This window comes from Aspergillus aculeatinus, assembly GCF_003184765.1.
Source record: "Aspergillus aculeatinus CBS 121060 unplaced genomic scaffold BO66scaffold_108, whole genome shotgun sequence".
NCBI classification, from domain to species: domain Eukaryota; kingdom Fungi; phylum Ascomycota; class Eurotiomycetes; order Eurotiales; family Aspergillaceae; genus Aspergillus; species Aspergillus aculeatinus.
In genome coordinates, this window is record NW_020291577.1 from 6674 (window position 1) to 18178 (window position 11505).

Consider the following 11505-nt stretch of genomic DNA (forward strand, 5'->3'; position numbering starts at 1 on the left):
ACTGTTTCTGCTCGTGTTGCGGTTAGGACGATATTAACATAAATTACATTGGTTGACGGTTCGGTAGTGTTTGTGTATGTTTGCATGTGCAAGAGAGAGTGCGAGCGAAGCAACAGCAATCAATGGGTGCAGTGGTAAATTAACACACTTTAATCAAGCGACAGGAGCTAGAAGCCATCAGGCTACCGCGTCGGCAACAGATTCCTTGACGGATAGACTTTCTGCAGTAAGCTCAGGTCTAATCTCCGGCTCGAGCCTGCCCACCCCTCTCCTTTCGATCTGATTTGAGTATAGAATGGCGTCGTTTCAGCCATGTTTTTCCTGTTGTTCTGTAACCGGGGTCAGCCGAGAAACTTTCGGAGACCTTTCCTGAACCTGGGAGGACCCTGGATGGTTGGGTCGTGTGAAGAGAGGGGGGAAGGAGAGACAAGAGACAGAACGACGAAGGGGGCAATAGGTTGGCCGATTTCAGCCTCTCCTCGCACTGACAGGCTAGCTATTTCAAGCCTGGTGACTGTGCCCCCCAAAGTTGAACTTATTTCAAACAAATATGATGGACTAAGTACCTAGTCAAAGGGGACGGAAGGCTGAAGAGCAGGTTGGAACTAGGAATCAAAACTGACAACTGCTGTCGCCGTTGAGCAGTGTTGTAGTGTTGTAGTGTTGTTGTTGCTGGTGCTGGTGCTGGTGCTGGTGCTGGTGCTGGTGCTGGTGCTGGTGCTGGTGCTGGTGCTGGTGCTGCTGGGTGCCGCTGCCGCTCCCGCTGCTACTAAATCTTAGAGGGGATTTGTTTCCACTTGATCATTGCCGGAGTCAATATAGAGACGAACTAGGGTTCGAGAAAATTAGAGGAATCTGTTAATAAGATATTTAACCATACCAGATCAGAATCCCTGACACAGGGAAATTTCTCAGGTTTTTTTCTTCTTGAATCGAGTTATCTATTTGATCTCTGTTTTTTTCTTTCTTTCTTTCTTTCTTTTTTTTTTCCCACAATAGGAAGATTGTGCTTATAGCGAGTAAGTTAGTTGTTATTTAGCTCGCTAACTAGGTAGGTTGGTAGGTAGTAAGTAACTTAAGTAGTAGGCAAGTAGGTAGGTAGTCAATTAGTAGTAGTATGACGGACGACGGGCTTATCGTCCATTCCTGCCCATGACTGCCGAAGCCCGTCACCACTCATTATTCACTCTATATCCTTTCCTCCTCTTCATTCTTCTTTTTGCCCCGTCGTCGTCTTTTCTGCCGCAAGTCGCCTTCTTCCCTTTCTACTCTCTCTTCCTTTCTCTCTCCGTCCCTTCTTGCCTTTTCCCTTCCCTCAATTTTGCCTTCCCCTCTCTAAGGTGGCCACCTCTTCACCAGCCCCTCCTCTACGAATTGTGTCCACAACACTCTGAAACCCCTTCATTCTTATCAATGCTTGTTTATGCGCACGACAACCTGGTCCAGTCGAACTTCGCAACGCGACCACCACCAGTACAACGAAGTATTCCTTCCTTGGTGAAACCCACAGCAAGGCATTTCTTGGGCGGCTCTTCTTCTGGCAGCCCCTCTCAGCCTCGGTAGTATTCTTGTATGGCTTCACCAGCACCCACTTGCACTCCAACACATCCATCTGTCCGCACCAGGAACTACCGCAAGACTACCGCGTCTAGACTAGATGTCTCCACGGTTGACCATCGCTCCAACTTTATTTCTTTCTCTGGAACATTGAATCTCTGACCCAAATTCATCATTGGTGCGATCGATACAGCCATTTTATTTTACCTTCGTCGCCATTGCGGATAACCGCCCCTCTCCTTCCACCTCCCCCCCCCCTCCTTCCTCTTCCACTCTATCCTACTGCAAAATCTGGGTGGGAATTTCGGGAATTTGCGCTCTTTTCGGGATCTGGTTGATTGTCAAAGTTCCTTGTCGCTTTTTATTCCCCCTCCCCACTATCTACGCTAGTTGCCTTCTGATTTGCATCTATCTATCTGTGAAGGGAGAAGGAAGAAAGGGAAGAAAAAAAGAGAAAAAGAAAAAGAATAGTCTTGGGGGTCTGCTATCAATCCTTGTTGTCTGGCCTCGCATCATCATCATTATTACCATCCGCCTCTTCCTCATCCTCTTTTGCTTCTCTTTCTCGAACCAGCGGACGGACTCGATTACCGTCCCGGCGCGCACGCGCAAACTGCTTCCACCTTCATCACCTTCGCCTTATGAGGTTGCATTGCAGGTGTCGGCATGCAGGCGCATTATTTTCGCTCATCAACTAGCCCGAACCAGCCGGGAGGGTCGTATGAGCTTCCCCCCGTGCACGCGGTGACTTCGCCGCCAGCGCCTCTTCTTCAACCGCCCGGCGGCCCACCACAACCACCACCCGCCGCTGGTGCTGCTTCACTGCTTTCCGCACCGCCCAGTCGACCCGACAGCGGTCTGCGGATGTCCCATCTTTTGCAACCCTTGGCCCAGCAAATGCCAACCCCTCAATCGTCAACCACCGCAACCTCTCTTCCGCCTTACTCGCGTTCCTATGAGTCCAGCGGCTCCCCCGCGGAGGGCGCATCTATCCTCGCGGATGCGCCAACGCTCTCCGGCCCGGGACCGGGAATGCTACAGCCGGTGGGTGGTGTGGCGGCTGGACCGCATCCGCATCATCAGCAATCGCAGCAGCCTCTGCAACAGAAGAGGGCGTATCGGCAGCGGAGGAAGGATCCCAGTTGCGATGCCTGTCGGGAGCGCAAGGTCAAGGTATGGTTACGCCGCAGCCCTGTTACTTTGGCCTCGCATTGACCTTCCGCCCAGTGTGACGCTTCCGAGTCGTCCAGTTGCACAGAATGCACCAACCGCAAGGTGCGCTGCCAATTCACCAAGGAAACCAACAGACGCATGTCGTCTATTAAGTTTGTGTTACCGTTCCCTCCGTGACCACACATGCTAACTGCCTGGTAGACAAGTTCAAGACCTGGAAAAGCAACTGCTGTCAACCAGGCAGCAACTCCACCAACTACGATCGGGGATGCTAAGGTCGGACAATCTGATGGATCTCGACATCGATGCAACGGGCCAACCGCAGCTGAAGCTTCCGGATATCGGGTCCCGTCCCCCGCGCCGACCCAAGGCGCCCTTCGTGCATGATCTGACCCAGGCACGGATCAACCTGCGCAAGTACGGTCGAGGAATCCTAAAGGTTCCTCCACCTTATCGACAGCGGGGACCTAAATCCCTGCTAACGACGGATCCTCCACCACTTCCACCAAAAGATGTGGCTAATCGCTTGCTGGGGCAATATTATTCTTGCATCCACTCCATTCTTCCCGTCATTCACTGGCCTACCTTTGTGGCGGAGTACGAGAAGGTCTACCAAGCAGGCTCGTTACTGGGTATCCCTCGGGAATGGGCGGCGGTCCTATTCGGTATCTTTGCATGCGGGTCTCTACACACCCTAGAACGAAACCGGGAGCAGGAAGGCAAGGAGTTTGTGAAGATCTGTTGCGGTGTCATTGATGTATGGCAGGATAACTTCACTCTAGACCAGGCCCGAGCGGCGCTGCTGGCCAGTATCTTCCTTTACGAAGCGAATTCCCGGTCGGCCAGCTGGGTGTGGATTGGGTCTGCTGTGAGAGTGGCCCAGGAGATCGGGTTGCACTTGGAATCCGGGCCCTGGTCACCTCTAGAGGGCGAGATGCGCAAACGAGTATGGTGGGGGATGTACACCTGGGACCGGTAAGTATCACCCGATCGTAGGACTCGTCGCCGAAGGTCCGAGACTGATTCATTCCCAGGCTTCTTGCTTTAGAGATGGGTAAACCAGTACTGATCAATGATCAGGACTGCGATGTCGACCTGCCATGTCCCGTTGATGAACAGTATATCTCAGAAGGCGGTGGTGTGCCGGAGAGCCCGCAAACAAGTTCCCTTCTTGCAAGCATCCATGTCGTCCGCTCGATCGGACAGCTGTCTCGAACCCTAAAGAGCCCAACCATCAGTCCGGCCACTTTGGAAACTTTCGAGCGACACTTCAATGCCTGCTTGGCTACATTTCCCTCGCAGTATCTGCCGCGGTCCGAGCAATACCTTGACCCCCGTTCTCTTGCACCCATAATCTATCTGCAGAACGCGCGACTCCTTCTTCATCGACACAATATGTCCCCATGCTGCAATCGCGAGTCCCGAACGTCGGCGCTGGACTTTTGTGTGTCGACCGCCCAGGATACTGCCCGTCTTCTTTCGCGCTGTATGCGACCTCCGCCCGCCAGCCCGCGTCATGGACACCCGACAAGCAGCGGCGAGGATTGGCGACCACTACTCGCCTCATCAGCTGGCGCTATGCTATGCGTACATCTCTGGCGTTGCGTGCTGCTGCTTCTTTTTCGCCAGGAATATGCCGCTGCATTAGTCTGCGTACAAGCCAGTGCGGCGATTGGGGACTCACGCGCGGTGAATGCTGCCTGCGGACAATACTTGGCATTTTTCTTGAAGGCGCTACTTCAACGCAGCGAGACCATTATATCTGAACTTGACGAAGAGCTGATTGCGTATGTTTCTGGAGACATGCAAGGAACGATTGAAAGCAGCTGGGTATGGCAAGGAAGCGCAACAGGTTCTCAACTCGAAACGATGTCCCCCCAACTCAACAGTCCCACCGCATATCCGCGTCCCGAGATGGAGATTACGGAGAATTGGGAAGGTTGGGCTTGGGTTGAGCAGAGCGTACGGTATTTGAGTGAGAGACAGCAGCAGCAGCAGCAGCAGCAACAACAACAACAACAAAAAGAATTACAGCAACAACACCAACACCAACAAGAACAACACCATCATCATCATCATCTTAAGCCAGCGGAATCGTCTTACCTGGGACCTGACGCAGCAGCCACCAGCTCTGATGCAACCACACCCCAGTCAAGCTCATCTCATTCGCGCATGACGATCGCCAGTATCATTTAAGGGGTAACGCATAAAATGGTTGTGCACGGCACTCGGTGGGGTTCGTTGTCATCTGGCTCTTTTACCAGGTCAGGTCCAGTCTCTCAGAATGAGCTCGTTTCGGTCGCACCACAGCCGAACTATCATGCCTGAGGCAGACATATCCCATCCGAGCAATCGAGCGAACGGGATTTTACTGTACCAACGCCATGTCATAATATCTTGCCCGTGGGAGCTCTTTTCACGTCTCTTTATTAAAGCATGTGAGATGAAGTTATGGATCACGAAACAGCTTTCTTTTCTCTTTTTCTTTCCTTTCTCCATGATTCACTACCATAATATTTAGTATATTGTTCGCGTAGATATCCCTCTTGTTGGTTGGATAGAACCCCTTTTGTACAGAGTATGTGTACACGCATAGGCGATTGAGTTTTTTTTATAGATGACACTATCCCTACACTGTTCTTGAATTCAAACTTGATGAGACATGTCCTAAGTCAACTCCGTTCATTGTCCAATCTCTTGAATCACAACAACAATACCATCTTCGCTACCATACCCCACGCCCCCCACCATTTACAGTACTAGCAACGTGATATTTCTCCCCGCATCCGAAAAATAGTCTTCATTAAAGAAAGCAAAGCAAGAAAAGAAAAAAGTAGGATGACAAGCGAACCAAAGGTGGGTTAGGTACAAGAACTAGGCCTGAGAAGGCAGGGAACCTAGGTTTCTAGGTTGATACTCCGGCCGAAGCGCGCATACAGGGCGACCTTGAGTTGCTGCAGCTCCTCGCGCAGGTCGCCCAGTTTCTCCTCCAGCTTGCTCACCTCGGCGTCGATTTGCTCGGTGGAGGTGGCGAGGAGGGACTGGGCTTCTTCCAGGGGAAGGTGGAAGAAGGAGTCACCGATCTTGTAGCTGCAGTTGGGATGTCAGCGGATCATAAGGGGGATTAGAAATTGGAGATGAAGGATGAGGGGGAAGGGGGGGAGGAGGGTAACCACTTACGGAACGAGATCATCTTCATCTGCGAGTTCAAGCTCTGTGGAGATTTCTTCGAGATCTTCTTTGTCTTTCTGTTTTTGATTTCTCATATCAGTTGATACTGCTAACTATTCAGGTGGAGGTTATATAGTGACGACGTTGGCGGGGTGAATTTTGGGATAGAGAGAGGTAGGAGGAGAACGCAAGACTGAAAGACGACTTCAGGGCTGCCGAGCTTACCTGCTTCAGTTTCAATTGCTCTTCCAACACAATTTCCCGTTGGTGGAGGCGACTGAAGCGGTTGATTTTTTCTTGGTCCTCGCGGCGGACTTCGTTGTCCTCGCCGCGGGCTTCATCTTCTTTTGAGAGCTGGTGGGCGGGGGGAATTAGTTTTGTTCTTTTTTTTTTTTTTTTTTTTTTTTTTTTTTCGGTCGGTGAATTAGATGGGGAGTGATTTTAGTAGATCTATCAAAATGAGGAGAAGTGTGCTTACCATACGAGTTTGAATCATTTTGGAATAGACGGTTGCGAATTTCGAGGGGTAGAGAGGATGTTTGATTGATTGATTGATTAATATTGGGATGGGGATTTGATGCTGGGGAGGTTTCTTCTTTGGGCTGATGTGGCCCGTGCACAGAGTGACTTGGATAACCTAACTACAACACGGACGGACAGAGTAAGTCAAATGTTAAATAACCTGTGTTCTATAGACCTGTAAGAAGTACCACTGAATGTCATTGATAGTAGTATATTAGGTCTCTTTGTCTATCTAGTATTCTCCTTCATGCTCCTGTGCTTTGTTGCTAGTGGCCAAGCTCTCGGTTCCTTTCTTGTATGCTTGCTAACTTGCTAACCTTCTATACTTCATCCTCACTGAATGCTAATGTGACTCTTTGGTGTATCTGAATTGTTCTAAACACACTTCTTCTCAACTCCCTCGTATCTCTGTTGGATGAACCTCCAGTCTCCTTTTCACATTCTGCACATGCGGCACCTGGTCGGGTGACATCATTGCCGTCAGCTGCTCGCCAGACGCAGTGCCAATACAAGCCTTCCTCAAGCACGCGAGTTGCCTTCTCTCTCACACTGTCTCCTTCCTCCCTCGCTATTGTTTAATCCTTCGAAGCTCTCTCTTCCTCTCTCTCTCTCAGCCTCATTGCAAGGATTGCATTGTGGACATTCTGCATGCTGACTTGGTCGACTTCCCTCTCGGCCCGCCCTCGCCTCGGAGAAACGAAGAGCTCCGGCCGCCGCATCATCACCGACAACTGATCGAATCAATTCCCAGCCTGCCTTCTCGCCTGTTCATTTTGTGAACACGGCTTCTCCAGTTCACCACCTCATTTGAGTCCCCACAAGGAATACTACTTTATTAACTTCGTCGCTGCTATCTGAAATCTTTCACGTTTTCTACTTGCGAAACTGTCGAGCTGAGCTCCGGTAACCAACGCAATCACCCTCTTCAGCCAAACGCGGCCCTGTCAGCACCACAATCAACAACATCCACAATGCGAATACCGTCCAACCTATCCTCTACCCTTCTCTCCTCCGCCCTGCTCCTCCCCAGTCTGGTCTCTGCCTTGGGCAATTTCAACTGCAAAGACATAATCGTTGATAAAATCAAATATGACCTCAGCCCTCTCGGCGGCGTACACACCCTCTACAACGTGGTCGAGAAGCCCGAGGAATCCGCGACAGTCAACACGACATATGTGCTCAACATCTGCAGTATCCTGGGGAAGGCTGCCAACCGAGAGCACCTGAAGTGTGGAACGTCCAAAAACAGTGCGCTTCTCCCCTTGTCAACTTGCCCGCGAATCTATCCTCTTCTCTTGCGTCGCATCTTCCCATGCACTAACCTCTCGATCATATATAGTCTGCGGCTTCGAATACCGACGCCACGCGAACAGCAGCGTCGAAATAGACCAGGGTTTTCCCATCGCGGGCTACGACCACCTCGGATCCGGCAGCAAAGACACCGAGGTCACTCGCTTAAAGGAATCCGACTCATCCCGTGAAGGTCTCCTGATCAAGTTTGCCGGCGGCAGCTATGAGGATACGACTGGCAAGAAGCACGCCGCCAAAGCCGTGATCGAGTTCAATTGCGACCCCGACCGGTCGGGGTTGGAAGGTCTCCGGACCACGAACGAGCCGGTCGGTAGTGAGGCTGTGTTGCGCGCTCGCGAGGAAGAGGGCAGCGGCAACAGAAATCGTACCAGCAGTCTTCAATTCAAGAGCTTCGGTCCCGTCGATGACGACACCTACGTGCTGCGGCTGGACTGGGCGACACGGTACGCGTGTGACAAGTACCGGGATGATAACAAGGGGGACTCGTCGAGTCATTGGGGATTTTTCACCTGGCTGATTATTCTGTATGTCTTCCCGTTTCCGTCCCCTTCTCTACTTGTGCCTTTAATACCCTGTCGTGGAGAGGTGAAACGCTAATCAACTAATCCCCGGGCAACACAGTCTCTTCCTGTGTATCGCTGCCTACTTGATCTTCGGTTCCTGGCTCAATTATAACCGCTACGGTGCCCGTGGGTGGGATCTTCTCCCGCACGGGGACACGCTGCGCGATGTCCCCTACATCTTCCAGGATTGGGTCCGTCGGGTGGTCAACACGTTGCAAGGGTCGGGGTCGCGAGGCGGCTACAGTGCGGTTTAGAAGGTTGTCTATTTCGGTACGTGTTGTATTAAAGGAAGCTGGGAGGTGGGGTGCAAGAAAGCGTATGTCATAGTTGAGGAGCCGGCATACGGACGGACTCCAGGTATACTTCCATACTTAGGCAGGGATTGCCCTTGTGTGGTGGAGTGGTAGTTATGGTGAATTGGAAACTTTTGAATATGATACAAATGGCTGGTTTTTATTGCTCTGATACACGAGACACTTGATCATAATGATCGATGTATATGCTCCTTGGATACTATTAGGAAACAAGTGGTAGCTGGCGAGCAGAAGGGGCACAGGGAGGCTGTTGATTGCAGACTTTCAAGGCACCCGCTACTACCATACGGATAGCTCATAACTCACAATAATCACCACTGACTACCAGAAGAATGAATGGTTATCAATTTCCCTTCTCAGAATCCTCCACAAAAGAGATACTCAAGCTTCGAAACCCTCAAAGTGATGGTAACAATTTCCCAGACCCTTTCGTGATCATGACTGACAAATTGCAGTTGATCACAAAGAACAAACAACACAAACAAATCAAACACAAGCACAAGATCATCATCCATCGACTTACAAACATGACATAGTGTGGTATGCATACTTATGCAGGTCGTATGCACATCGAAATCGCGTCATCAAAGCTAAGATATCGTCAAAGTGCATCAATCAAGGAGGGAAATGATCACACAATTGAAACAAGGGATTCTGAAGGGAACAGATTGATCCTAATAATCTGATCCGCCCCCCCCCTCTTATTCCCCGTTCACCTGGTTTGCTCTTGCATTTTCCACACCGCTGGTTTTCTTTTCTTTCTTGTCTTTTCGTTAATGCAAACTGTACTCCCCACCAAAACCCTCGTCTTCACCCAACATCATGGATTGAGGTAGGTTCGGGAAGCTCTTTCCTAAACCTTCATGGCGAAGTTCTTCAAATACAGATAATCCGCCATGTTGGCATCCACGGTCTTGCGGATGAGGGCAGCGCCTTCGGGCCCGTATTTCTCCTGCCATTCGGCGTCGAATTGGGCCTCGGTCTTCTGGGCTCGGGGCTGAATTTGTGGTGTTAGTTTTGAGGGGTCCAATTTCACCAGCTGAATGGGTTTGAGTGTATGTGAGAGGAAAGAGAGAGGAGAGAGAGGTATGTGGTGCGTGTTCTGGTGACTTGTCTTCCTCCAGCTCTCTGGATCTCTTTCTTTCTTTCTTTATTTTGTGACGTGACGTAGGAGAGAGGTAATGAACAGAAGTAAAGGGAGAATACTAACATGTTTCCTACCCACCAAGCCTGTTGACTCAATAGCATCGTTATGGAATCCCCTCCACTTCTCGAACGCGGCCCGCGCGCACGCGTGATCGGCCTCCGTATCCCAGCACAGCATTGAGGGATCGTACTTCAGGCCCACGCTACGGCAGAAGGCCTCGATCATCGGGGCCGGGTTGTCGAGCATATCGTCCGCGTCGACGACGCAAATCTCCACCTCTTCCTCCCGGCCACCGCTGCTCCGTCCGGTCATGCTGGCGCAGGAAGCCGAGGACGACGGACGCGAGGAGGCGGCCGACGAGGAGTCCTGCTCCGTCTCGTCATGCTCGTGCGTGGCGACCCGCGGGCCGACCAGACGCGTGTTCCGCAGATAGTCGAACGTCCGTCGGAGCTCGTCGTACCCGGCCTCGGCAGGGTCGTAGTTCTGGAACCCGGTCACCGCATCCAGCGGCGGGATCGTGCAGCGGTAGTACGAGGGTACACTATAATGCGGGTCGCGGATGAGGAAGGCAAAGTGGAACTGCGACAGGAGCGCCCGCGGCATCACGGTCGGGTTGCCGGGTTCCGCCTCCGTCGCGTACGGGTACGGCGTTGCCTTCGACTCCTCCGGCTGCTCTGTACCTACGCCGCGCTTGATCCGGTGCAGGGATGGCGCGATGCTGGCGGGTTGGCCGTGCGGCGGGAGGAGGTAGTGAATAATGTCCTTGATGAAGACGCGTTTGCCCTGTTTTTGGGGGTAAGTATCTTGCCAGGTTTGTGGAACTGTGATTATGTGGATGTGTCGGGACACATGGTGGTAGGCTGGGGGAGGGAGAAGACATTAGGGCAGAAAGAACAGGCTAGGCTGACGCATGCTCGCCAGTCCATCCTGTAGATGCATCACGACGGCAAGCAGAATCTTGCTCCTGCGTTTTCCCCGGATTTCTCTAATCAGGCAGACCGAGCCCTCATCCGAATGGATTCGTCGACGATCTCAAACTACGATGGCCGAAGAGGAGGGAACGAAGTGTTAGGGACAACGGAAAGAGAAGTGGTGAAGAAAACAAAACAGGCAAGAAAAAGGGTCGGACCTCAGATGATTCGCGCTCGATGCGATCCAGGACGGTCTTGAACGTCGACTGGCTGAATCCGCTGTCCAGACGGGCCTGTTCATCGTCGGCGAATCTGGTCGACAACCGCTCCGGTCCATAGTAGAAGGCATCACCAAACGGCTCGTGGACACACTGGATGGTATCCCGCTGAGTCATGAAGACCTGATGCAAACAAGATTAACGAGATGTTACAACCCAAGAGATGGGGTGGGGTGGGAGAAGTTGCAGGGAACAACATACTCGCTCAAAGGCCGTGGAACACGCCCGGGGGTGAGTAGCCACAAAGATGGGCTTCTGCGACATCGTGACGGAGTATTCTTCCGGTCGATGGTCGAATAATAACACGATAATCCTTTTTGGACTGCTGATCTGTTCGATCGCTGGGAAATCGCTTTTTCAGATTTCCTCACTGCAAGTTCCAAGTACAAGATCTATCGACCAGGGAGTTTCACCACTGGCGTAGGTACTCGGGGATTATTGGACGTAGCACCCTTTTTCTCGTCCGGTTTACTGGATTTCGAGGTGGGTGGATTAGTGTAATGTATGCTTGGACGAATCTATTCAAGCAGTTTTGCAGGCACAGTTGGGAGGATTTCT

At 51.6% G+C, this 11505-nt stretch overlaps 5 protein-coding genes across 5 annotated transcripts; 3 read left to right on the forward strand and 2 right to left on the reverse strand.

Annotated features, from left to right (window-relative positions):
• Positions 1-312: 312 nt before the first annotated feature.
• BO66DRAFT_476368 (uncharacterized protein) lies at positions 313-792 on the forward strand (the record flags this gene model as incomplete). Its single annotated transcript, XM_025653320.1, has 2 exons — positions 313-340; positions 662-792. Coding segments are annotated over 2 exons (157 nt in total), but the record flags the coding sequence as incomplete, so codon positions are not given.
• Positions 793-1983: 1191 nt separating this feature from the next.
• On the forward strand, positions 1984-4961 carry BO66DRAFT_23864 (transcription factor domain-containing protein). The gene is made up of 4 exons (XM_025642835.1): positions 1984-2730; positions 2785-2882; positions 2932-3705; positions 3765-4961. The coding sequence occupies exons 1-4, from the start codon at positions 2224-2226 to the stop codon at positions 4924-4926; spliced, it is 2541 nt and encodes an 846-aa protein (XP_025497553.1). The 5' UTR covers positions 1984-2223; the 3' UTR covers positions 4927-4961.
• A 467-nt stretch (positions 4962-5428) lies between these two features.
• Positions 5429-6543, reverse strand: BO66DRAFT_23880 (tubulin-binding prefolding complex subunit GIM3). Its single transcript, XM_025642839.1, has 4 exons — positions 6380-6543; positions 6127-6255; positions 5911-6014; positions 5429-5820 (listed from the first exon to the last, which is right to left on the reverse strand). Exons 1-4 carry the CDS (start codon positions 6395-6397, stop codon positions 5628-5630), a joined length of 444 nt encoding a protein of 147 aa, XP_025497554.1. The 5' UTR covers positions 6398-6543; the 3' UTR covers positions 5429-5627.
• Positions 6544-7067: 524 nt separating this feature from the next.
• On the forward strand, positions 7068-8747 carry BO66DRAFT_23905 (autophagy-related protein 27). The gene is made up of 3 exons (XM_025642841.1): positions 7068-7671; positions 7763-8258; positions 8356-8747. Exons 1-3 carry the CDS (start codon positions 7395-7397, stop codon positions 8549-8551), a joined length of 969 nt encoding a protein of 322 aa, XP_025497555.1. The 5' UTR covers positions 7068-7394; the 3' UTR covers positions 8552-8747.
• Positions 8748-9464: 717 nt separating this feature from the next.
• BO66DRAFT_416456 (uncharacterized protein) lies at positions 9465-11211 on the reverse strand (the record flags this gene model as incomplete). The annotated part of the gene is made up of 5 exons (XM_025649601.1): positions 9465-9608; positions 9822-10053; positions 10117-10541; positions 10888-11070; positions 11149-11211. The coding sequence occupies 5 exons, from the start codon at positions 11209-11211 to the stop codon at positions 9465-9467; spliced, it is 1047 nt and encodes a 348-aa protein (XP_025497556.1).
• Positions 11212-11505: the final 294 nt, after the last annotated feature.